The following is a 27,960-nucleotide window of genomic DNA, read 5'->3' on the forward strand; positions in this document are numbered from 1 at the left end:
CTAAAATATCTTCTAACACCAAAACAATAAAATCTATAACTCCCATATTTTAATTTGCATCAGTTTGAAAAAGATATGGTAAAATAATCTTATCTGATAATACAGGATTAGCTATGCTATCTTGTAATCTGTGCTATTTTTCTGAATGCTCCAGTGAATATATTTTAGTAAGAAATTCCAGGAACAGAGCTACTGAAGGATGGGGGAGCAGGGAGCTGATTTTAACCGTCTTCTTTCACCTCCTGAAACAGTGCTGCACCTTCCAGTATGAATAACTGAACTCTAGATAGCTAATGCTTCTGCTTGTTTGAAGCCCATTGTGCTTCTACAGACAAGAAACAAGGCATTTCTTGTACTACCTAACCTACAGTGTGAGAAGAGATGGAGAATAATCCACTTGCATCAGCTCCAATCAACTCCATGTTATCTCTTTCTCAGAGGTAGTTTACCATCCCAACAAAAAGAAAAACAAACTTTACTAGTCACTTGCCAAATATTCTTTGCAGAACTTCTGCTTTCCAAGAATAAAACAGTTCATTAAAGGAAATTAAATAGTATGGATCCTGTAAATGGAAATACACAGTATTTATGTAAGGGACAACTAACATACCAGATTCCTGCATTAGCAGTGCTGAGTTGAATAATGCCAGTTTATGCGTTGGGCTGAGTTCTAGTGCTCGGTTGAAATTCTTCAGGGCTTCTGTTGGATCTTTCAGTTCAATGTAAACAATTGCCAAGTTGTACCACAGGTCTGCATTGGTTCTGTCTAGTTCTAGAGCTCTAAGATAAGCTTCCTTAGCTTTCAGAGGTTTGTTCATTTTTAAAAGTAATTCTCCCCTGTTGAAGAATCAGATTTAACCTTCAACTTTTACTCACACTAATATGAAAATAATTTACAGGTTTTTTAAAAGTTTGCCCTCCTACAGACAATATATATGAGATAACAGCATTTTTTTGTTGTTGTTGCTTGTTTTAAAACACAAAACAATACAGGACCTTCTTTACATACCATTCCCAAAGCTTTCAGCTCTCAGAAGTCTATATACAACACACAGATATGCAAGGCAAAAACTAAAAAAGCAGTGATCAAGTATTCCTAATATAGGCTATGTAATTACACTGCAACAGCTATAGTTCAGGCATCTTTGCATCTCCCTAAGTCCCAATGGGAATCACAACTAACAAAATGGTGAACAGAAGCCTCAATACCCATAGCCACATTACTCTTATCTATTTAGCTGACCTTTATGTTCTTTTTAGTTAAGTCTTGTATTTTCTGGACCACCTTTAACAAAGAATGATAAAGAAAGGTCCATGATTCAGACTAACCAAAAGCTTTTTAGTTCAAAACTGAACTAGGAGATTAGAATTTTGAGTTTGAGATTCATAAAGAAATCTAATGGAAGCGTCTTGCTACACAATGTTTGAGTACACAGCCTATGTGGAAACACACCATTTGAAGCAGGAATTTAAAAGAACAGGCTTGTAATGAATAACTGATTATTGCCCCAAATCTTCATCTTCTCATTTGGAAATGAATCAATTCCAGCAACTAATTCAACTGTATGAACTAAATACTGTTCATAGCACTGCAAATACATAAATGTTTACTGAAGAATATGTATCTCTAAAATTAGAAGATACCTGCTGATGTAAGCCTGCTTGAAATCTGGTCTCATACTAATTGCTTGTCGATATAATTGATCCGCTTCTTCAAGGCGAGATTCATTTGCTCGAATTAGGTTTGCAAGATTGATATAAACATTCAGATGGTTAGGAGCAACTCTTGCTGCATACTTTTTACCTGGAATGATCTGTCAAGAATAATATATGTACCAAACACAGATGAGTAAAAATATGAAAGACAATCAGTGTAGATCTCCTCTTAACTCTGCCACGTTTGTTTTAGGGTACCACTGGATATTAGTGTGCAGACTCTTAATGATTACATATAGCAATTCTTCTTTCCCAGAAAATCATACCAGAATATAAACAGAATATCTTTTTTTCTTTAATTCTATGAAAACATAGATGACTAAGACATCAGTTAATTAAGCTCTGCTACTACCTAACTGGGCTCACGCAGACAGACATTAAAAACCAATCAGACCTTGCAAAACTTGTCCCATTCAGACAAAGAATATTTCCTAAAGCCTAAACTGATATTCTATCAGACAGTTTAATTCCTTTTTTTAACCCTCCAGCCTAAGATAACTGTAAATAAGTTTTTACCAGCCACTGATACAGCAGATGAAAAGTAGTCATGAAAGATGAAAATGCTATGACATTGCAACTGTTGTACTGTTTATCTTTTTATAATCTTCATACTGTTTCACAACTTTTTAATGCCATACTTCTACTGAAGGGACTGCTGATTTTTGTTGTCAGTCTCATTTACCCAGAGCTTTTGTTACCTTCATACATTCTCCAAAATATTCCTCTTTCTCCTACAGAGCTAGAATAAGTAATATTTGCTAGGTATAAATATAATTTAACAAATGGTAAAGGTAACAAAGCACATGTTTTTGAAAGTATGTTCAGGCAAAGATTTTTTTTTTTGTTGCTGCTGCAGCTACCTTCTCCCACCTCCAATGTCGCATTTAAGCCTTCTCTTGAGGGCTCAGAAACTCAGACATCATCAGTGTATTAGCTGCAAGTGAAAATAAACCCACTGTGACTAGAAACTGTAGGTGTACATTTTTAACTGTTGCTTTCTTTTATATCCTCAAATTTCAGCAAAAAAAACCCCAACCCACAGCAGTATAAAAACTAACTTAAAAATAGTTTTAACAAAGAAGTTCCAAGTTAGCATTTTTTTAACAGCCATGATTGTATGCAACCTACTCTTTTAATAGATAGGTTTTAAAAAAACCCTAACAACTTTGAAGTATACAGCAACACATAGCCTCAGGAAAAATACAAAAAATGTATCACGAATTTAAGTCTAAAAGAGTTCCCTCCTGTGGTGATAGATAAAATAAAGTTACTAATTACCTGTGGCATCAATGATTTTGCAATCATATATGATTCTTCGGCTTCTTTAGTTTTGTTTAAGTTTTTATAAGTTCTTCCTACATTCATGTGGGCACCTATATCATCTTAATAAAGAAAAGAGTGAAATTTCAAATACTTCCATGCACTGAGTATCATGAAAATAAATACCCATGCCTTCAGAGTAGTGTGAAGTACAGGTACTGCATGAAGACAAAACCAGACAATTATCTATTATTCTTAATCTTAATTATGAAGCTAGTAATTTAATCGTGAACCAAAGATGGATTATAAAGTTTTTTGGGAAATGGTAAAAGATTTGAGGTCATACTTCCATGTACCTATCTCGCTATAGTAGAGCCACATAAATTGAAGGTTATTTATTAGGCTTCTAGAAGTAAAAAGGAAAGGTGGTCCAGTACTACCTAGAACTTCTTTTGCAACAACTTGTAATATAGAGTAAATGTACACTTTGATGCTATCTAGATTTTAAAAAAAATTTATACACGTCCTTAGTTTTAAATAAGAAAATTAAAAAATAATTATGCTTAATGAGAATTACATTTTACATTAATTCAGAAAGAATATAATCCAAATAGTAGTTTTGAATGCAAAGTTTCTGCATCTTTTTATACATAGAAACTTTTCTGGAGGACTTTTTTGGAGTTTATTTCCAAAATCTATGGATCAATTAACTTAGTGTATGACATTGTTTGATACTCAGTTGGAGACAAACAGGTCATTGAGAAGATTTTTTTTTAAAGTAAGCTAAGCATATTGAAATACTAGGAGTGCAGAGATGCCATTCAACAGTAACTAGTCAAAGTTTTTACCTGGTTGCACTTGTGTGGCTTGTATGAAGAATTGCAGAGCTCTTTCAAAGTTCTTTTCATTTTCTAATGCGTGCCCCACATTGTTCCACAGTTTTGCATTGTTCTTATTTACCTAAAAACAGGAAAAGAGACACCAGTGCATAAGCTGAAATTAGATAACTGATTTTCTTTTAACTATGTCTTAAAGATGTAAAAATGCACACCAAAAGATAGATTTGATCAAGCTGCTATATGTAAACAATAACAAAACAATGCATACAGAATGACTATTGAACTTGTTGCTCAACATCCATTTATTTTAGTTATTTGACCCTAGAAACAACAAACATTTTAAAATCCATTATAATTGCTATGGGATGTTGCACAAACTATCCTATCATGCCATATGCACATTGAAGAAATTACTGAATGCATCAAACTTTTTGTAGATTTTTGTACCAAAACATATCGTGCTTTCATCCAGATAAGAGAATACATTCAACTGCTTTAACACAGAAAAAGTTATCATTTATTTCTTGCACGTGAATTCCCGTGTGTGCATCACACCACTTTTAAAGCAGTCCCAAAAGCAACTAATTAGATGTTAATACTGTCAATGTAGAAATAAAAGCGGCAAAACAAGGATCATTTCTCTCAATTTTTATCATGTTCTACTGCAGCTTTTTAAGAACAGCAATGCAAACTTTTCAAATACAATACAGTACCTTTAAAGCTGACATAAACAATGTGTACTCTGACTCCCAATCCCAGTTTCTGTGCAGTGTTTTTAAGGCATGAGTGAACAGTACCACAGCCAAACAAACCCAAGAGATTTTTCTTAGCACACTATTAAATAAAGCAAAAATTTGTTATAAGCACACAAACAATTCTAATTTATACTAGAATAAATGTCTCATATGCTAGGAGGCAAATAAACTGAGGATCGTATTTGTGAATGGTATATTCCAATTTATTTGCCTCATCACCAAATGGCGCACTCCAAAATTTGAAAGCAAATAATGTCCAATTTCAAGTTAATGTTGTTATTTAGCTGATTTTTTGTTATCCCTATGTAATTCATTTAACAAGAACAAATGCAATCCACATAATATACACAAAAGATATACAAAAATTATACTTCTGTTAGAGCTTAACTGTAATTTAACGCAATGAACATGATCATGATGTCAAACAGTGAAGTTCTTTAAAACACTGTACAAAATGTTAAAAAAATGAAAAAAACAACTAAAATATCATCCCATCCTTTTGTTTCATATCAGACAATTCCACAGAAATTCTTTACTGCACACATCATCAATCTTTCCCACACTGTAGAACACATCTTAAGAGAGAGGTCTGCTGTGGAGACTACCCAATCTTCCATAAGCAAATAAAATCCTACTGCTACGATAACATCTAAATAGGAGAAAGGTTTAGTGTCTTTGCAGCAATTTTATTTTTAAAGCTGCAAATTCAGGCAGAAGTTACTCTCCGCAACAAACTTGTCAGGAACAATCTTCTTCTGTATTTCACGGAGTTCATTTTTCTGGAGTTTAAACATGACTGACTTTAACCACAACAGATATAAAACATACATATTAACATGCTGGTCATTTGGTCCTTGAATTCTAATTTAATTATGAAAAAACATGTTAAAACACCCAGTAGCCTTCCAACAATTATGAATATGATTTTGTTTTTAAAAATCTCATTCTTGAGCAGACAAACTTGGCTTATGCAACAGCTGTTCACACTGTTGCATACTTCACAAGGGCTTGCTAAAAACTGAAAGGTTTTTCTTCCCCTACATTTTTAAGATATACAAAATGCTGTGCAGACTTAGACTACTGTGCTTGGTTTTAAAAAATACTAAAAAATAAAAAGTAGAACAGCAGAATTAAGAGAGAAATTCTAAAACGTTAGCTAAGCGACCAATGATAACTGGCATATACAGTAATCTATATCTCCACCAGCCTTATGAAAAGGTTTTTTCTTTCCACATATTTCTAAAGCAAAGAGCCTTCTCTCTCTCATAAGACTTTTTAGAGTGCTGATTCCCAACATTTTTGTAGTAAATGACACTGCTGCCTAAGTTTTCTCCCCAACCATCCTCTCCTGGTTCCTTGCTTTCTTTCACATCACTTCTGCATAGTGGGACTTGTAATAATACTGTCTCCTCACGCACACAAGGTATCACCAATTTCTCATTATCCAGTGCTGTCAGCTTTGGCAGCATCAGTTAGCATAAGCTATACTGCAGGGCCTCACCTCTCATGATAGCAGATAACATGGACTGGGAATCGCTGCCTTTCAATTTGTCTGAACTAGGGTTAGCACGGGATAACAAGGGTAAAGCATCGAGGTCAGAGAGAGGTATGTGCAGATCAGTGTATAAGATAGCATCAAAACCAACAGTGTGTGCAAAATGAGCCAGAAGTTCCTAAGGAGAAATTGTTATCCAAAACGCTCTTTAGTTTAACAAATACTGAATGGCTCTAATGTCCATTCCTAGCATGGAATGTCTGAAAATTTAATCTGTAAAAGATATTGTAATATGCTGCAGACAGATATACATGCATTATATAAACTTCAGTCAGTAATCACCTTTGAATAAAGTACAAATCAAACCTGGACAAGAAAATTTTTTGCCTAATCCTTAAAAATGTCTGGGATTTAAACAGAAAACATTTGCATTTCTTTACAGAAAAGAGATGGGTTATACTACCAGGGTAATAGGTAAAATCCATTTTGTAGCAATGTGTAATTTAAGTTACACGGCATTCTAAAAATGTTTGGTGCAGTCTGAGGGTTTCTTTATATGTATACGTATGCTTATATGTTTATATAAAATATATAATGTGTATACGTGTGTGTGTATATATGTAGGCATATATGTTCTAAATAAATGTTATGATACCCTCAGAATAATCCACTGGCCTCTTAAGAACTTCTTTCTCATTTGTTCACATGACTTCTTGGTCATTACTCTTGTGTTCATGAAGAACTTGAAACAGAGTAAGAGCTCTAACATAACAAATTCATACTGGTAAAAGTTCTACTAGGAAGCATGCGGTTATAAATACAGTTATCTTTTATGAAATTAAGAGAGATGAGTTAAACCAGTCATATGTAACACTACCTTACCTTTTATTTGATAATTTCTTCCATCCATGTGCTACTAAAATGCAGAATCCCATGCTAGGAACATACAGCACTCGTTCTGCTACTACGAATCCAACAGGAAAAAACAGGTTTGATGCAGGAATGAATGGTAGCACTATTAAGCAGAGTCCCTAGAAAAGAAATGCAAACTAATTAGTAATCAAGATTAGGCAGTGACAAACTATTCCCAAGAAACAAATTATGAAGCAATTACAAACAAAATCCCAGAAAAAGATAAACACCGTAGATCTTTGGGTTGTTTTTATTTTTTTTTTTCCTTTAAACATTAAAATCTGTTTTACATTGAGACCACTCTGAACATAACAAGTCTGAACCTGCAAATGGCACTATTCCTCACTTAAGGGCCTAAGTGTATTTGATTTTCTATATTACAGAAAAGAGCAGCTGTATGACAAAACACAAGGATCAAAGGATCAAATTCAAAACAATGTTTTATTTAGTAAGAGTTCCACACACAAAAACATGACAGTCTGAGAACCCTGGACACTATCTTTTGTAACAATTAAAAATTTATACCAGTTTATATGATGCATAAAGCAGTTACTTTTAGAATACAATAAAGTGCATTTTTAGTTTCTGTAAAAAATGTGAAGAAATAACATAAAAATCAGAATCAGCCACTGAATAAACATCAGTGTTTAGACAGTGCACTAAGATCACCCTGAAATATCTAAAATGACAATGAACTTAAGAACTGCAATAATTGCAGCTCTTAGGTTGGTGACAGACATCTTAACCAAAGGTGTGTTTATTAAAAGATAGAGAAATCCATCTGCTGCAAAGGAAATGGACATGATCATTTGCTTTAAGTTCTGGGTGATTGTTAAATAACAGCTTTACAATCTCTAGTACCAGAAAAGACTTCAGTAATTGTTTCAAAGTATCTGGCCTCCAAGTTACAACTGATTTGAAGAAGTCACCTCTTAAGATTTAAAAAAAAAATACTATTTTAAATTATTGCTAAAAAAAGGCAGTTTTGTTGTTCGTTTTTAATATAGTAAGGACATTGGTCTCACAGTGCCATGAGGTCAACATATGTATAGTGAAAGCCAATTCTTTCCAACGGGTTTCAGTGGAAGGATTCTGCAGCCGATATAGCAAGTGCTTGGTCTCCACTGAGTGCTTATGATCTAGGAATCTAATAAAAAGCTTTTTGCATGTTCTGCTCTGTGCAGTTCCTCTGATGACAAACGTTACACAATGTTTTGTCAACCTTCTCTTTAGATCCTTTTGCCTCTCCTTAGTACACTGTCGTTCAAATACAATTTCTCGGGCAATAGACTCAAAGCTCTAGTACAGATAAAAATGCATTCCCTTCTGTTCATTTATTCTGTCTTTTTATCACAGTCTTTCAGCAGATGCAGGGGCTCTGTTCAGAAAATATCCTGGGTCAAAGCAACTGAAAAAAAACAACCAAAAGACAGAAACTATTAAAGTACCCAGGAAGAAAAAAAAGCGTATGACAAAACTCTAAAATATGACCACATAAGCTATGAAGAGTACCTGAACTGCTAAGTAACCAGTCAAAAGTTCACAAGGAACCATTTCAAAGCCTGAGTGACATGCAAGCATAGGGTGTAGAAAAATAAATATTGTTAAATTTAGAAGTACTGATGTCTTGGTACAACACTTAATAGTGTTAAAAACTTACTCCAAGAAGCCTAAGAATATCCGTCTGTTGCTGACGTTTGCACAGTAATAAGGCACCAAAATTTACGGCTGAGTAGCATGGAGTGCTCTTATCAGAAAGGAGGTAAAGCACCCTTGTTTGGGACACTTAGCAAATGTCAAAAGATACTAAAAAGCTTTTATTAAATCTCAACGGCCAATAAAGGAATACCTACACCCAAGAAATTCCATGAACAAACAAGGGCCATGATCACAGCTTGATTCTGAAACCTACTGAAAAGTCACCAAAGTAATTCTCGATCAGTACTACTCTTATTACTCAACATTTTCAATACGTATACTGTAACCTACTTATAAAGGTCACTTAGTCTGACAGTCAAGTTATCTGACTGTTCACTGGGATAAAGTAAACAGAAAATATAGAATTTAACTGCTTATACATTGTTTCCAGGGCGTGCCCTTTACTAGTGTAAGAATAATCGATTACTTCAGGCAGCATAATGACATCAACCTGCCAAAGCATGTGTTCTGATTTATAATATACAATCTCATTTTTTGTTAGTTTAATATTGCCAGTTGGTTAAAAAAAAAAAAAAAAGCCAATTTATCTGTTCTGTCCTCTCCTAGTTCTGTTATTTTGAAAAGACAATTTTAGAACCTATAGAACCTATGACAAAAAATAAAATCAGACAAAATGAAACACGATGTAGCCACTTACTGGAGTTCTTTTTTTCTGGAGATGACTGGTATCAAAGAGATGAAAAATGACTGCAAATGAGTCTTTCAGCTTTTGCATCTCCCAGTAAAGAGTTCTTCCTGTGAGACTGTATTTGGGAAGGACTGTGGAATGTCCACTGGCACTTGAGGAAGTGGGAGAAGGAATCCCTTCTTCTGTCTTGTCCCTCAAGCAGTACAGCACCAAATCCATATCCACATCAGCAAATACAGAAAGACATATTCAGACATTCTTGCAATCTCCCTTCTCTTTTGCATTCTGGATGCCTCTCTGCTGAATTTTTTTTTTTTTTTTTTGCAAAGTCCAAATAAACATCTTTAATTCTGCAGAAGGTCTAAAGCTGTACCTTTTCTGATCTCATAAACAAAAGTAACTTCAACCTTTTCCCTTAGATCGAGCTTCAGCATGACACCTCAGGATCTCAGGGTCTCATTGAGCTACTGGAAGAACCAAAAGATGCTAAAGATTTGTAATGGCAGAAGCTCTTTACAAAGTCCTTTATTACTCCTTTAGAGTGACACTCATTAGGAGTGTGAAACATCAAATTGTGCAATCAATCATGGTACTAAATGTGATGAAGCCACCATTATACTAATATCATATGTCATCCATATGGATAGCACATAGAATTCATACCTGCCAGGGTAGTTTTTTATTTTGACGAGCACAAATTCAAGCTTTTACTGTCAGAACTGAGAACCAAGTGTGGAAAAAATTTTTAAAACTACTAATTCAGCATTGTTATCTGGAACATTGCCATAATCTGTGTAAATTTGTATCATTAAATAAAGATTCACTTTCTTTTCTTTAAAGATGGTACTATGACTTCTCTGTTAAGTCAGACTGAGAGCACATCAGAAAGAAATTGTTCTCTCCCACTCTCTCCCTCCCGACAGACTACCCAGTCTACATCAGGACATTAATGGCTTACTGAAATGCAGAAATAGGCTTTGGCCTACAGTGTTGTTGCATGTTATAGTACATAAACTATAAAACACTGCATTCTCATTTCCTAAAAAATTAGCTTCTAGGCACTTAGATATTATGGCTGAAAAAGATCAGCATTGTACTAAAGGTTATATACACAACATAGGTATATATTAAAGGAAAATAACTTTCATCAAACAAGGATTATACTGTGTTAAGTGACATTGAAGTTCACACGCTGGAATGAATGATCTCGGAAGACCCTTCCTATAAAAAACATTTGGAATAATAACAATGAATATAAGAAACCTACCCTCAAACAAAAATTAACTGACTTACAATCATGTATGCCGACAATTCCATTAACCCTTTCCTATTCTGAGATTTACTGGGTAGGGAGTAAACAAATGTAGGGAAATAAAGAGCCTTAAAGTTCAGGAGGTGTCCTATGAAAAGAAGTGAACCACTCCCCACTCACATTTCTATTGCCATCAGTGCGCTGTAGAAAAGTTGTTTCATCTTATGTAAGAAGGAAGATTAAACTGCTCCTTTACATTTTTTAAGTGCTGTAAAACTACTTTTTTTTTTTCCTGGATATGTCACCTTGCACATTTATTACATCAATAAGCCATCTAAATTTCTTTTCTTCATACAGTTTCCAAATTCAGGACAAGAGGCTTCCTCAGCGACACTACAGATCATTTTCCCAGATTTTCTAGTGAAACAAATTGCCTTGCTCCAGTGACAAGACAAGAAAAACCACATGAGTCAGAACTATAATATTAGGTCTCTTTGAAGTGAAGTTTGTCAGATGATCAGCAAAGAAATTCTTAGTCTTAAATTGTGCATAAATATTCCCACCCATCTGAAACTTTTGTTGGCTGAGTTACATACTAAAAAAGTACATTATTTCTGAAGCAGACTAAGATCTATGCATGCAGGTTTGTTGTACACATAATTGCACCACTGATTTAATAAAAACCATGGTATCGGGTAATCATTAATCTTGTGAAAATCTGCAATGGAAGCAATCAAAAAGATGACTAGGTTTGGATGAAAAAAATACTAGCTCGTTTGCTCCTTTCCATTTCCTCCAAAATATCCATTCCTGTTAATCTATTTCAGTTTTAAGGTCATATAGTACTGAAAAACAGAAACTGATCTTACAGGTTGGCAAAATTAGTTTTTCCTTAGAACATGGAAAAGACTACAGGAGAGTGCCTTTTAAAAGAACAACAAAAGAGGAGAACTTATATTCCCAGATGCCAAAATATGTCCTTTTCTTTTATACCTATGAAAAAGAAAATCAAGTCACTTGCTAAATACACAGCACAACTACCGACATTTAAATAAGGTAGACAGTTTGCAGGATGGAAATGCATTCCAATCCTTAAAATGTATTTAAATTCTACTGAAAACCTCTATATGTTAGTTGAGTTCCAAATACCTGACAAAGGCTGCAATACACTTTGCAAATAGCTAACAAGGGGCATATTCATTCTCATCTCATCTATTCATCTCCACTTCATCCTTGACAGAGTCACATACTTAATTGCAATTTAACAATTTTGTTGCTACAATCTTCCTTTTTTCTTATATGTTCATTCTAGGCCCAAAGCAGATGCAAATAGTATCTCTGGGTCACAGCAGGTTAGACATGTGACCAAAACACCTGAGCCACTTACACTCTTAAAAAAAGGACAAAAACAATGCATCATTCATACCATCAATACAGTCTTGGAGGAATCCCCAGGATATCGGAGACTGAAGACAATCAAAGATCCCAGAAAGCAAAAGAAGGTAAGGGTGGCAACATTTCTAACATCTAACAACGACTCCACGAGAGGAATAGTTCCCATTGTCCAGTCACAGCATAATTCTGAGGGGTTGAGAAGAAGCCAAGCATTTACAGGGAGGAGGTAGTTGAAAGTCAGCTGTCTTGCTGGGGATGGACTAACAGCAGCTGGGTTATCAAACCTAAAGCAAAAGAAAGGAGAAAAAGGAGCTTTTAATGAAAAGAGATATGGTCTTGATCCACTTTGTGCTCAGCAACCAGCAAACTTTAGATTCATAGCTAGAACTACCAATTATGGACATGTACAATATCCTGATCTTCCTCCATTTTTCAGGTGCGTAAGGTGGGAACCATGCACAATGATTCATCTTAGCATAGGATGGAGTGTCCTCCAAGTTTAAGAAACTGGTTTAGGATATAATCAACCTAAGTTTGAAGAAACAGAATGATTTACACCTGAGGTTGGGTTCAGTAGTCCTTCTTCATGTTTTTAACAGTTTGCTTTTTTTTTTCCCCAGGGAAAATACTAGATTCTTGTATTTCTACATTGCTCACACACTTTTAAGATAAATTATCATTTTTCAGTTCTAACATTATTCATATAGATTTATCTTCAAGCACTGTATCTGAAGACAGCCATGCTTTCTGCATAGTATGTACCTAACCTCCCACCCCCAAAAATACTTTGTATGCAGTACAGGAAAACCTTATTCAGCCAAGGTTCAAACACATAGCCAACAAAAAATACTTTAGTAATAAAACACTGAATTTATGAATTACTAAGACAAACAACCGTAAGTTTTTAAAAACTATTGCCTGGTTGAATAGCTCAGTATTTTGGACATTCTTGTCAGCAGGTACCAGAATATAAAATTTATCAGTTTCACAAAAAATGTAATATTGTACAGTCACTGCTTACCAATATTAAAAAAGTTAATAAACACTTAAGTTTTTTTGCCATTTCATTCAGACCTCATTAAGCCACATCTTACTTATCAGTGTCTGTAAATAAGAGACACTTTACTATTACCTTGTAAACACTGGTAGTTGAGACTGGATAACCTGGACTCTGACAACTACAAGCAGCAGTGTACTGAACATTAGGACTATGAGTTTCAACAGTGTTTGGAGCATAGAGAAAGGAATACTGCCCTTCCCTCGAAGAATCTGTACAGCTGTGTCCAACAACACTGGCAAGGTGTACTGCAAAAGAAAAAAGTGTTTATAATCAGACTCATTAATCCCTTCAATAAATATGAGCTACCTAATAATTTTTATTTTTCTCTTGGTTTTCTCTAAATGCCTGCTCCCAACCATTACTTAACTTGGCTTCTCAAAGAGTTTTCATGACAACCCCAAAAAGAAGTCTACCATTCTAATAAAAATAACTCAAGTATTCTTGCTAACACTATCATAGCTAAACATAGTATGCCTGTAGTTCTGTATTTTGCACTGACAGATTAAAATATCTGTATCATCTTCAGAGATTTCAATATATCAAGTATGACCATGAAATAAATTTTTAAGAGGAGAAATCACTATTTTTAGAATTACCAGGCCCTCTGAAAACTTGTCTTATAAACAAAATTCCTTCGGAATGGTAGAAATACTATTCATTTTGTGATTAGACGTGGATTTCTATTTTATGCCTCTATTGCAGTAACCCATCTCTCCCTGCCTCATGAACATTATGATCTTGCACGTTGCCCAGTACATACCCTAATTTCTTCCCTTCATACCTCTTTCCCTATGTCTTCATGTCTGGTGCTGGGGATGATCTATTGCTTCACATATACTGCTTGGCTGAACTACAGATATTGATATGTTTTTAAGAACAGGTCAAACTTTTAGTTCATGCTACACCTGTGCCCTCAGCAGAAGCCCAAGTTTGGATTTTATCTTTTCTTCTCTGTTGACTAACACAAACTTGTTAAACTTTCATGAAATTGACGATCAGATCAAAAGTTACTAAAAGAAAGGAAGAGTGCATCAAAAAGTACAGTCATATCTGGGCGATTTCCTTAGAAATCCAGTCTGAAAATTATACGCTTACTCACTAGACTTGCAAAGGCAATAGTTACAAACACACATATTTCTGTAAGCACAAAAAAATGCGATTTTGAAATTTTAGCTTTGAGTATGTATCCCCAGACGGACAATCTTTTGGCTTTTACTAGTGCATTTTTTGCAAAATATTCCTTCAAGTAATTAAGAAATAGTAAACTAGAAAATTTTCTTAGAATATGCAATCATACATTTTTAAATTGCAAGGTTTGACTGTTAAAAAGCAAAGAATTATTTCACTGCAGGAACATCTTGTTTCTCTAAACAAAACTTACTATTAACTTAAAAGACTTATCAGCGCTTAAATGAAACCTATCAGATTAGAAATTAAATTTAAAGATATTCTTAGAACAACAAATTTCATAAGAACTAGTGATTCAAATAAGACTACTCCAAAACGTCTAGTTATTCATTAGAATGTGATGAAATGTATTTGCATATAGTATGTTCTCTAGTTTTACTACAGGAATTAAAAACAAATAAAGCCCCATCTTTATGCACTACAGACTTCAGTCAAGACTGTTATATGTTAGTCTTTGCAAACCTAAGTCAACTAAAACCTCAGGTTTCCATTAAGACATGTCAATTCTTTACTGAGTATATTTGTTAACATCTCTGTATTGCATGTAAAGGGAAACTTAAGTCATTGGATTCCCTCACCATGAACGATGCATGTTAAACATTAGTTGAGTCAAAAAAAATCTGAAAAATGTAACAGAACTATAGTCTGAACTGACAAAAATCTGTGTTGAAATACAACACTTCAAAGTATTTAGTGTCTCATTACAGAACTCCTGAGAAGAAATCCAATTTATTTTTCAACAACTTACCCCTTGAGCAATAAATACTTCGTAAACACAGCATATCCCCACCACTGTTATTCCTTGTTCTTTGCACAGTGTTGCAACAGCTACTAGAAACACAGTCACTGCAATTGGAGTCCACACTGCAAATAAAGAAATGATTGAAAATGTTTCATCTTACAACAAAACCAAACATTTAATAAAGTAAATTATCCTAGAAAGTGAAGTCTTTGGCTCCTCATGTTTGAACATGTTATGTTCTATAAGCTTATTCAGTATGCCATTAGTCATCAAAGGGAAGATTACCAGTTTTACTCTACAGAAAATATACATGTATCAATTTTTAAACTGCCTCCCTTAAACTGAAAGAACTAAATGAAAGGCAAAAGACTTATCCGTGATAGGATAATAAAAACCCCCAATCCTTCCTAATTCACCAGAACACTTTTTCAAACAGAATGTTTTATAGGGAGTCATGAATTTTCACAGGGTCAGTTTAACTTTGGAAAAGAGGCAAACTTCCTACATCTTGCCTGAAACTTTGCAGTTTACTTGTGACTGTGTGAGGGATCTCAGCATACTTCCACTTACATGCACTAATAGAAATCAGTGCAAGAGTCCCTTACTCTATGTGTTACAAAACAACTGAAAAAGTGCTTAAGTCTTCAATAAATTAAAAAAAAGGCAATTTATAATGGAAAGTACTATTACATGGGTGTCTTGGGCCTAAAGGGTGAATAACTTGCTGAATAACCAATACACCCATATTACCATTTTAAGAGCTCTATTATCAGTGATACAGAAATTAAATTATGTATATATTTGTCAATCATTTACCTATGGTATTATCTGGCCCCTTAGATTTTGTATATGACAAAAAAGCAGCTAGAAAAAAGATAGATGATAAAAGCTCTGCTCTGCCCACAACTCCAGTTACCTGAAAAGAAGAAAAAACAAGATTATTCTTCTAGTGACTACTCTAGTAGTACAATAGTGCATGACTGATATACTATCAGGATATGCATGAACAAAATCTGTAAACCAAGCAAAAAAGGCTAAGAAGAGTAAGGCTGCTTGCTTTCAGTTCAATCAGTACTGAATTCAAGAACAGGAAAGGCTGGTGGCCACCTGTGGCTGATGTCTCCTTAATGGTGATAGGGGCACAACTGAGAAATGAGGTAGAAATTGGGCACATTATCAACTACTTTCTTCATAAGACCTGGAAGAAACTAGCTTTCACCAACAGGAGACAAATAGGAGCTATAAGTGAAGCCTCACCAGGACTGATGCACATATACATCCTGCAGACAGTGGCATATAGAAACTATGATTGTTATTTTTGTCCATACCTTTTCTGACTGACTGAACAGATCTGAATCTGAAAGAAGCATTCCCTTGACTGGTGCTATGGCAGCTCTTAGCTGAGCAGTCAAGAGTTACGAATAAATTGATGGCAAGTTCTGTGCAATGGAGTTAAAGAATGACTCAGGCTTTACTACAGGTCTGGCAGTTTTCTGAATGATAACTTGGTTGGCAATATTAAAATTTCAGGTAGCGCCCCCTTTGGTAATGAGGCAGAGAGGAATGGACTTCAGGAAAATTTGGAGAAGTGCTAAAATCCATAGGACAGAAGGTTGTTTTGAAATCCCCAATGAAATACAGATTAATTTCCATTTCAGGAGCTGTTTTCAAAAAACAATAAGGTACAACCAACAACCAGATATGGATGACAGGTCACTATATTAATGGTTACTGCAGTAGCCACTGTGCTGACCACAGTACCATTTAGGACTGCCTTTCTTCCTCATTTGTCCTATTCTATAATGCCTCTACATCCAAATTTTTGCAAGTAAGCTGGCTGAAAAATGGCATGCTATCCTGAGGCAGACGGTCATATTTAGCTAAGGAAATCTCATAGCTCACCATTTAATTACAATGATGCTAAAAACTGACTTTCAGACATCTGGACCCAACTAGAAGTTTTTATTGCTAGGTACGTTCTTAGTCAGGCATGACTGATCCAGCACAGCATAAAAAGAGAAAGTAACTCAATATCGAAGGTCACAGTGTAAAGAAAAGCATTCAAATCTGAATTTGAAATCATGCTCGGGTACTTCTGTTGGGCGTAGTCTATATTTACCAAAGGACTCACTGAATTGTGCACACACAAAGCCTGTTTCACAACTGATAGGACATCAGAATTTGCGTTAACATTTTGGATAATATACAGGTGTTTGCTTCCAAAATGTCCTAAGATGTTTCAAGGATTCCTGGTCTGGACCCCAAAATTATCCAGCATTAATACAGAAATTAAAGAAAACTTTGCCTGTAGACCAGTTAAAGGAGATCATTATTAAAGCAAGTGTGACATCTCGTAGCTGTAAAGGTGATCAACATGTCTCTGGCCAGAACAGTTGCAAAGCAGCTAGAAAGACTGACCTGGAATTCTAAAGACAAGGACAAATGAAACTATGATGCTGTTATTCAACCCATTTCCTCAAAAGTTCTTCCTCAGAAAATGATATATTACCAACGCAAGAGTCCATCTCCTCTCTGAAGTCAAGCAGAAAATTAGTTTCTATTTATTCTGCTCTGCTAACTTTTCCAGGAAAAATCCCTTTATCATAAAATAGGTAAAGGTTTGAAATGTTTATGCATTGCATCTGCTGTTTCAAACTCTTGTGCAGGGGAGTAATAAGTAGGAGACTAATTTGAAGGAATTCAAATCAGATGCATTTCAAATGTAAAAGACACAAAAGGTACCATCCAAAATACCTACATTACAGAAACTTCCAGTTGTTTTGTCTTTTACACATGCATGCAAGTCTCAACTGCCAACTCTAAGAATTCTTTCTTAGTTGCATGTTATGCAGAATTCTGAATGCAAACACTTGAAAGGAAAAAATGAACTATTTCTCAAAAGCAGAAAACTTAAATTGGAAAAGGTGTGGGGAGGAGGAAGAAAACCCCCTTAACTGATTCTTCACTGAGTACCTAAGTACAACAGCAGGGGAATTCACTTACAATTGCACTTCAAGCTCAGAGACTCTTAAGTATGACACCAAGTTCTACCAATCACATAGTCTTAAAGTGCCCTCATGTGGCTAATACCAGGGATTACACACTTATTACCAAACTTTCATGACTACTTCCTAACTTTGTAATACATTGTCTTACACAATAAGCTTTCATTACACCATGTTTTGTACGGTACTTTGTGCTAACTCTGTTGCATAGTACTAAAAGCAACTGTGTTACTGTCATATGCAATCTGACAGTTCAAGGATAATAAAGAATCATTGTATTTGGAAGGAAAGTGATAAAATTACATAGGATGATCTGAACCATGAACCACTAATATAAGTCACTAGCAAATTGCTAATGCTCCTGTAAAGATACTATCACATTTATTACAAAAAAGCAATGCCAAACTTTGAAATTTAAAGCATGTTTTTTCAAAGAAACAGAAATCAAATGAAATTAACAAATTATTTAAGCCATATTTTACCCAAGATTTTATGGGGGTTTGTGCTTTCGAACACAAAAGCAAGCAATAATTTTTAGGTGTTTAACTTCTGAATTTTTAAACATGCTACTAGCTTCTAGAAAGGACATACTAGTAGCTCAAATAGCAGCCAATTATAAACCCCATTAACTTAATTCCTATAAAGATTTGCTCAAAATACACAGATGCAGGCTACTGAATTACTGACAGGAATCTGTGTCTTTACAGAACGTGAGAGAGAGATGCGAACTCTTTACCCAAACAAATCAGGATCAAAAAATCCACAACATAAAAGTAAGAGCAAACCCTTTTCATTTTATTAATATCAAAAGATATCCCCCTTTCCCCCCCAAAAAACCACATTAAATAAATGAATAAAAATGTGATAGCACCTCCAAAGAAGCAAAAGGTTTAAACATTTATAGTTTTCTGAAAAATCAGCTAATACTGTAACAGAGACTGAGAATGCACTTTGCAAAACCTGTGAACTGGAGAAAGCCAACCTAAGCGGTGCAGAAACAACAGCAGGAAATTCCATAGCTCTGCTTTATCAGTGTTTCTCACAGAAACAAACCTAATGAACGACGATCACAAGACTCTATTTACTCCACAACATTGCAAGCCTGGTTTACCATTAAAAAGTATATAATCTGACAGCTTGTATAAGTAAGGCTTTTCATAGCAGTGAAAAACTCCTTCAGAAACAAACGAAAGGTAAATATCAGAGGTGAGAAATGTATTTCCTCTTGCTTTATATCCTATATGTTCAAAAATGGAAGGTTCAAACAGAATGGGACTAAGCTGCATGTAGCATGGTAACATCAATCCTAGAAAAAGGCCTGCTGAGATAGATATATTGACGTAAGAAAGTGGACAGAACAGACCTGGTGATTAGCTAGAGGAGAGTGCTTAGCAATTCTGGAAGTTAAGAGGAATTCATAGTTTTTGCAAAATATTATACTGGATGAATCACTACAGAACACAAATATCTATGTAAGCTAAAGTAGCCATCACCATAAAAGCCAATGTTCATAGCAGACCTAAGTTATTTAATAACTAGATTAATGCTTCTTCAGTTATTTTTCAGTAGCTGCATGGAATACCAAACAACTCCAAGCATTAAAATTTGTCACCTCTACCAATCATTGCAAAGGACAGAGTAAGTACAAGTAAAAATCACACACTTTTTAGAGTTACAATATACAAAAACATACAAAGCCATGAAATTTAAGGTTAATTAACACAGCTTGACAAATTAAGCACATCACAGTTACACTTACCGCTTCAGTATGTATTGGGTGCACTGCAAAGAGCAGTGATGCCACTACACTGCTCCTGTTGTCCAGAAAAAGCTTACAGACCTTGAGGAAGACTACGCAAACCACCACATGAAAGACCAGATTTAAGAAGTGGTAAGAAACTGCATTTAACTCGCTGAACAAGTAGTTTAAGCGAAACGTAAGAACTGTAAGGGGACGATACGATTTATGACTCCTCTCCTAAAAGAAAATAAATAAATCGACAGTCACCACCAACTTACAAAGGGACTTCTACTCCAAAGTATCTTTCTAAAAATCTATGCATACATGATTCCGCTCTCTACTCCCAGGCATCTACCTTCAAAATAAAGACCTGAAAAGTAGTAATACTAAAAAAAAAAAATTTAAAAAATCTAGTGAATTAAATGAAAACTCGATTTACAATTAAAATCTTAAACAGAGAAGTTAATTCTGACTATTTCTCCTACTTTCAGTTTTAACGTACTATTCAAGTATTTTGATTACTCTGCCATTTCATGGTTTAGATCAGTTTTTTCATAAAATAAAAATTCAGTGCGCTCAGCTAAATGTATTATCTACATATTTTCAATGTCTACCAGTCATTATGTCTATTTTGCCAGTTATTCCATTCATAAACCCTTTTAAAAACTACACAACACCATCTTCCTGTCCCAAAAGGCATTTGTCAACCCACAGCCTGTTGATATTTTGCTGAATGTGTCCGTAAAACAAAGGAAGAAAATATAAGGAAAAAATGAGAGGTGTGGGGGCAGGGATGAGGAGGGACATGACAGGAACCAAATTGCACATACAAACAGACAAAAACACAAGATAGGAAAAAATATTTTAAAAGCCACGAATGACCAAATTAATCTGACTTAACTTAGTTAAAATTAACCTTTCAGTTGGTTTTAAATGCAAAATCAACACTGGCTTTCTCCCACTTCACATGGTTAGGGTTTTTTTTGAGTAAAAACGATGTTGAAAAATACTACTTGCAATCTTACTAGGAGGAGTTTAGGAACCTACTTACTCTCAATGACTACAGGACTAGATGGCATCTGAAAAAGTCTGGAACCTTCATTATGGGGTTATATGAAAATTATGTATCAAAGTCTATTTGTAGCAACTGTAGCAACTACTGTCTCACAAGGAACTAACCCTGTGTGTTAGGGACGTAAGAAAAGAGAAGATTACAAGGCAGAATGCCTTGATAGGCAAAACCCCCTATGATTCAGGTATTTTTTTTATTCATTTGTTCAATAATGACACCATGTATAACTTTCTAAAATATATGTAAATCCTTTAGCCATTGCCATTTAATGATGTTTATCAACAAATTTAATGCCAATGCAGCTTTTCAGATAAAAACATAGCCACTCTACATGGGCTACAAACCAAAAACTCTGAAATCACATAAATATATTTACTCAAATAAATTTAATGGATTCAATACCCATTCTCTAACTACTAGCTTTGTTGTTTAGGAGTGTTATCTTTCCTTCCAGACAGCAATTATAAATAAATAACCTTGTATGTCAATGTCTAGCTTTTGCAGGAGGAGAAAGGAAAATCGTCAGTTGTCCAATTTTGATACGGGATTTAGATAACACACAGCATCTTGAAGCATGATCTATGACTTCATTTACTTACAAGTTCTTTTATTGAACAAAGGGAAGGAATATAAGTGATATCAGTTCCCGATCTTATAATACAAAACACTTAACACCATATTCCATGAGAAACAAACTATTCTGTTAAAACCACATTAGGGAAAAGAAGTGTAAAATCTCTCTGTAAGGTTTGGTTTTTTTTTTTTCATTTCCTAAATGCCTCCAAATGTTTCACAAACAGTTTACCTCAGACATTGGAGTGCCCCAGAAGTCATTCTGAAACAGATTTTTTAATGGAGTAGAAGGATGCAAATCTTTGTTGTCCAAAATTGCTGAAACATCATCAAAAACAAAGCCACAAAAGAGACTGTTCCAGTAGCAGGCTGCCACCACACCAACTATTAGTGCTGCTTCCTTCAGGCTTATATCAGCCATCTTCTCCACGACTTTTCATGGACAAAAGCTGAAATATATGGACAGAAACATGAGTAGTTTTACTGTTTGAAACTAAACTTGATAAATAAAGTCAGATTACAACATCCAGTATTTTAGAAGTTAATGACACTACAAATCAGTAAGATAGAAAGCTCTCCTCAAGTCTCATCCGTCTTACACAATTTAGTGTTTAAAAGAAATACTCTCATTAAAAAGTCTCACACCTAAAAAGCCCTCACTTGGGTGAGGCACACTGGGTACACTGCTACATTTCATTTTGCTAAAAACCAGAAGATTGACGATAAATTGTAATGTAGTTTTTAGCAGACAGCTATGCAGTTCAAGTGGACTCTGCAAACTAGGGAACTATGAAGATTAAGTTCTCTAGAACCTTGAGTAATTTAACATACAGACAGAGAATACTAACTCATCAAAAAGGCAGACAGTGTATTATTCATTCATGTTTTTTAGGTTTCAAGGTGTTTCTGAAAATATTTCAAAAGCAATTAAAAAAACAAATTTCAAACATTCTGAAGAACAAACAGGAAACTTGAACTTCATAAATATAGGTGTTCAAGAACAGGTAAAAAAGGACATTAGTAATAATAAAAAGCTAAATTTACCATTGAAGCTCACACTTCGCTCATTTGCATTCTTCATAGAAGTTCATCAAAAGGTCATTTTTTTCTCAACTCTGCCAAATGCTCCAATGTCACTGAATGTTCATGAGAGTCCTGTCTAAAGAAAAATAGCATGCAAAAAGGACACTACAATGAACTTTATCTTACATTATTTTCTCTCATCTTGCATAAACTTCCTAAGCCACAGAAATTACTAAACAGCAGTTTTATGATTATTTTAAAAATACTGTATGGGTGACCTGATCAAAAGGTGAAATTACTATGTACAGGGTTGTTAGAAAACACTGTTCTGCCTTGGAAGAATAAGAAGGTAACTACAGGTCAAAGACATTCTTTTTGACCACTGGCTGACAGAGCACGGATTACTGTCAATTGCTGGCACCAAAGATATTGAAAAGCTACAGACAGCTGAACACACTGACTAAGTTTTGAGAAGGAGAGATGACTGAACAAATATATACAGCATTTTCCCCAAAATTAGAGAGGACTAACATCTGTAGGGACACAGAACAGCTAATATTAGCTGGATAATGTGGATCCACAAATATGTAAAAACATCAGCCTTATGTCTACCAGGGGTCACACATCAAATCTGATGAGTTATTTGGAAGATACAGTCTGCTTTGTTGTCCTAAACCCTGAAATCCTGGTGATTTCTTTTTTTGCTTTGGCTTGTTGGGGTTTTTTAAATTGTGTTCAGATTTAAGTATATGGCCTGTTGTTAGAGGATAATAGAGACAGCTCATCCAGATAGGTAATCTCAGCTGTGGTTTGCAGCCTGGGCCTGAGAACATGACAATCACCTATCATAACTAGTGGTAAAAGAGCAGTGGTACAGGAAGGAATACACATACAAGAAGATACAGGTGCAGTTAAGCTAAAAACCAGCACAAAGATAATTTAAAAAGGAATCAAACCAATCCATTCAGTGTTACTCACATAATGGCAGTGACAAGCTTTTTTTTTTCCTTTTGTAGTACTTGAAGCACTGGCTATTGGTGTTACTTCAACCGAGAAAGAGCCTTTTACAAAGTTGCCACCACCTTTGTAATTTAAAAAAAAAAAAAAAAAAGGAAAAAACCAACGTTAAATGATGCTGCTACACCTGTTTGCCAGGCTGGATAAGAGTAGTTTAAAACACTAAGCCAAGATTAAGTATGAACATATTTACAGTTGTCTTTGCAGCCAGAGAAATCTTATTAAAAAAAAAGAAAACAAAGCATACTGCAGGAATACATGAAAAGACAGTCCACTTCTGAACTTCAACTCACGAAAGTTTTTTAGTGTCATCTCCTCCTCCCCAAGAATGTGGAGAAGAAACTGCTGGTTCTCACCCTGCTACGAAGAGTTTGGAATTCCTTGTTTGCAACAGCTTCTGAACAGTGCAATTCCTGTTTCTTGAAGTTCACTAGTTCTACATAAAAGTAGTGACATCTAAAAAGGACCTACAATGAACATGTAATGATTTTCCAACATACATCTTTTAAATCTGGTGTTCCAAAAATTAATGGGACAATATTGCCACACAGAACCAACCATAAGGTTTATTTAAACTTGTCCTTCAAGAAAAAGCATCACAAGGTGAATAGGTTTTTGATGACTTGAGACTTTACTAACAATGTAAATTTACTGGTTGAAGCATCAAGCCCTTGCAGATACTGCTTTGCATATCAAAGAGTAACTCTTAGGTAATTCTTTAACAACCCTATTTCAGAAACAGCTACTGCTAACCAACTAGGAAAAAAAAGGATAGATTCCTAAGTACAGCCTCCTATCAAAAAGAAAAGCTTAACCAACCTTAATTGCTAGCTCCTCAACCACTTTTTGTAGGTTTTTACTTTTCCCTAGCAGAATACATGTCAAGACAGCTACTTTTCTTATCCCTTAATCCTAGGCAAGTCTGATACTTTCAGAAGGCTTTCTTTTTGCTCCAAGTTTTTAGTATTTCTTCCACCCAGAACTCTAATTTTACACCACTATTAACCATGCTGTTCCCTGACAGAGCTACATTTACCTACATGCCAACAGTAGGGAAAAGACTGATTTCATATGAATGAAAGGGACCTCTTGGGCATAAAGAAATTAAGATTTTAGCCACATCCAAAGTCAGGTTTAAGCAGCTAGCCCACCATCAGAGAACCCTGTTTGAGAACTCCAGAAAAAATTCCCCTTTAACATCACAATTTTTTAATTTGCACTTTACCCCCTCCATTACATGCACATTTCAATCACAGATATGACTGCAAATACATGGCTATAATTTGTTCTTTCAAGCCAAGTATTTGAGCCACAGACCCTACAGGCAATTCTGAACAAACTTAAATTTACTGTAAGGAATGAACATATGCAACAAAATGCACTGTTCTGGTTTTAGCAGCAAGACACAGAACACACTGCTTGAACTGTGCCAAGCTTGGTAACCTCAAATGTATGACACCATACCCCTCGCAAAATTTTGTTGTGTGCAAAAGCACTAGGAGGTCTTGGCAACAGACATAATGGAAATCTGTAAGAGCCCCCATTTTCCAGCAATCTGTTCCCAGGGCAAGCACAAAGAGAAAAACAGGAAATGCAAAGCCATGTACAATCTGCAGATCACACAAAACTGAGGCACAGATACTTTACTACTTCTGACTTGCATTCTGAGGTCTTACTTTTCTGAAATATACTGTGAAGATACATAGTTAGGAAAAGTACTTTTTCCACCTGGTCTGATTACAGGGTAGTTTAATGTTCTTGCTGAATTAAAGCATAACTATGGAAAAGATGTTTTTGCAATCCTTTACGTTAGCATAACAAGGCAAATTTTGAGGAAGGCTAACCATTAGAACTATTACTTCTTATCAGCTACTACAGCTGGGTCTACCACCAAACTCCAAGCTCCAAACCTGGAATGATCATCAACATGTTGAGGATGCAAGACTAAAACAGGGGGAGGCTTACAAAAGCTCACTTGTACTTGGAAAGCCAGGTAAAAGTATGTCTGCCATTAATCTCAGTGGAAAACAGCAATTGCTATTTGGCAGCCAACACTCTTCACGCCAACTAATCTGTCATCAGTTTGATACTGGAAAGAAAGAAGCCATATAAGGAGTATGCAAAACTGAGAACCTCATAGATCACAGATTTGCAAGAGGCTGCTGAAGCCTTGGTATGATTGGGCTCCTCAGGTGAGTGGATATGTTCCCCTACTTGCCCAATTGACATGTTGCAATTTGCTATCAAGTATGGTCTTGCAAGTGCCGGTATTTCACCACCTCCAGTGATGGATGTATTGACAAATACCTGTAAAACACTGCCTAACAAATTGTTAACACAGGCTTGCTGTGATGGAGAACCACATCACTGACTGCTCCAACACATGTAAACAGACTGACTGTCCCTCAAGCTACTTTTTCATCTCACCTACCTGCTACTCTTACAGCTTGTAAGACTGTCCATCAGATACCTTAACCCCACCTCTGGCTGTATGACTGCCAGTTTGTTCATGGTCTATGGAAAAGACATAAAACCCCCCATTTGACCAGATGAAATCAGAACAGATGCATACTTTATTACTAAGATTTCTGTCAGATGTTTTAATTTACAACAGTATCTGGCCACATCATGAAAAATAAACAGCTGAGAACAATAAGCACCAAGATAAGCCTTGTGAGACAGAAACTGCATGATCATGAGAGCCCAGTGTGGAAAACCAGAATGCCCAAGCTGTGCAAAACACCTGATTGTTAGTCTAATTTTCTCAAGCTGTTTGGCACAGAAGTCTGCATTTTGCACTGTGCCGTTTTCATCCGTGTACAGAGACGTTAAGTGGAAAGGACAGACAAGAAGCAGAGCTCTTGAGCAGGTTTGGCTTGTAAGGTAGTTTTCCTCTTCCAATTTCTTGAGAACCCTCTACCAGTTCATCCAGTCTCTCCTTTTAAGAATTACAGACATGAATAAGACATAACAGAAAAAAAACCAAAACCCCCCAAACCAAAACACTTTTGGAAAAGAAAACAAAATATTGCTCTACAATACTACCAAATCAGTGACATTACAGAAGGTTTAGCAACACATACAGCAAAATATAGTAGTCTGCACAAAAAAAAAAAAATCAACACATATAAAAAATGCATAGTGATGTTCTAAAACTATTCTCAGTTGGGAGATTTGGGAGTGTTGAGGCCATTTTCTGCCCATATGAATTTAGGAAAAATTATGAAGTATGTATTTAGGCAGGGATACAGCTACAATGCCTTAATATGCAATAGCTATTTAAAGAGCACTCCATAATTAGCTATCACCTAATGAACATGCTATCTGCTTTCTTACATCAACAACAGACCCTTGCAGGAACAAATGTATTTGTGTTGATTAGACACATCTTACTACTTAACTTTAGAAACTTAAACATACATTTAAAATTTTTCTTCTACTGGGTAATGGTGCTTTTACACTCTGAAGGACATTAATAACTACTTCTGTTCTGATCAATCCTACTTCAAAGAAAATGTTCTATGCAAGTCACTTTCTTTTTCCTTACAGAAAAAGACACGGGTAGTGGCAGTAATAGAGAATTTGAGAACCATGGCACTTCCGTATGGGAAAAAACTTGTACAGTCCACCTAATCCTGCTCAGGATTTTCACAAAGACAGGAACAAATATGATCATTAAAATTAATCTCAAACAGATGTCACAATCGCAGTTTCAACCTGTTCCACTTTTTGTATTAAAGCTCTTACCACCCCTGAAAGCGTAACTGACATATTATTGATATTTGCAACTTCTGATACAGACTGTATTTTGAAAGTCAGTTCAAGCTGTCAGAAAACTTTTTTTAAAATTCACCTTATTCACTGTCCATAACACAACATTAGCTACTACAAATCTAAAGATTGATTTTTTTTTTTTTTTTTAGCTCACGGAGAATATTTTCATTTATACCCAGATGTTAGCATTTTCAACCATAACTAAACTGCAACTGTTCTCTGGAGATGACGATGTAAGCATCAGTCATGATGAGGCAACAGTCTAACTCCAGAGTCATTTTAATAAGCAGCGCTTTGTGTGTGCAACGTGGAGCATAATTATTATGTAAATCTCAAGGAACTTAATTTTGTGTTATATTAATTAGGCTGCTGGAAACAAAAACCAGGCAATTTGCATATGGATCAGGCAGTTTCTTGAAAAGCTTTGAAAACAAACTAATGAGCATTTATGCACATACCTAATCATAAAATGTGGACTTCCCACTCTCCTGTTTGGAGCTCTAAAGCCAGTGAAGAGATAGACATACCAAAGGAGCTGCCAAAAAATAGTCTGCATCTCATTTACTCTGAAGACATGCACTTTGACAACTATTGAAGGTCCTGAACTGTTTAACACACATTTACAGTTCACACAGAAAACCATCAAATTACCAAAGGTGGAAGAAAACAAAGAACTGTTAAAAACACTCCCAGATTTATTTTTATTTTTAAACAGGTGAGCAACAAGTTCATCTAAGAGCTGGTGGCTGTATTGATGAGTATCAGCAGATATATACAAAATGGGTTACCAAACC

The 27,960-nt window shown here is 35.3% G+C and overlaps 1 protein-coding gene and 1 long non-coding RNA gene across 5 annotated transcripts in view; both read right to left on the reverse strand.

Annotated features, from left to right (window-relative positions):
• Window positions 1-27,960, reverse strand: part of TMTC3 (transmembrane O-mannosyltransferase targeting cadherins 3) — a 33,981-nt gene that overhangs the window by 2,681 nt on the left and 3,340 nt on the right. For 3 of the 4 annotated variants that reach the window (XM_074827106.1, XM_074827105.1, XM_074827107.1), the window contains exons 2-15: window positions 23,354-23,457; window positions 22,397-22,511; window positions 21,585-21,801; window positions 19,726-19,944; window positions 15,778-15,877; window positions 14,968-15,083; window positions 13,104-13,276; window positions 12,003-12,255; window positions 6,948-7,096; window positions 4,529-4,649; window positions 3,825-3,936; window positions 2,995-3,098; window positions 1,645-1,814; window positions 611-837 (exon numbers count right to left, since the gene is read on the reverse strand). In XM_074827106.1, coding sequence (XP_074683207.1) covers window positions 611-837; window positions 1,645-1,814; window positions 2,995-3,098; window positions 3,825-3,936; window positions 4,529-4,649; window positions 6,948-7,096; window positions 12,003-12,255; window positions 13,104-13,276; window positions 14,968-15,083; window positions 15,778-15,877; window positions 19,726-19,944; window positions 21,585-21,773 — 1,933 coding nt within the window. In that variant the 5' untranslated portion in view covers window positions 21,774-21,801; window positions 22,397-22,511; window positions 23,354-23,457. The remainder of the gene's footprint in view (window positions 1-610; window positions 838-1,644; window positions 1,815-2,994; window positions 3,099-3,824; window positions 3,937-4,528; window positions 4,650-6,947; window positions 7,097-12,002; window positions 12,256-13,103; window positions 13,277-14,967; window positions 15,084-15,777; window positions 15,878-19,725; window positions 19,945-21,584; window positions 21,802-22,396; window positions 22,512-23,353; window positions 23,458-27,960) is intronic. The other variant, XM_074827108.1, reaches the window with a different exon arrangement.
• LOC141924517 (uncharacterized) lies at window positions 7,400-9,470 on the reverse strand. The gene is made up of 2 exons (XR_012623563.1): window positions 9,334-9,470; window positions 7,400-8,385 (listed from the first exon to the last, which is right to left on the reverse strand). It is a non-coding gene; the product is annotated as an uncharacterized LOC141924517 (long non-coding RNA).

This window comes from Strix aluco, chromosome 5 (assembly GCF_031877795.1).
Source record: "Strix aluco isolate bStrAlu1 chromosome 5, bStrAlu1.hap1, whole genome shotgun sequence".
Lineage (NCBI taxonomy): Eukaryota > Metazoa > Chordata > Aves > Strigiformes > Strigidae > Strix > Strix aluco.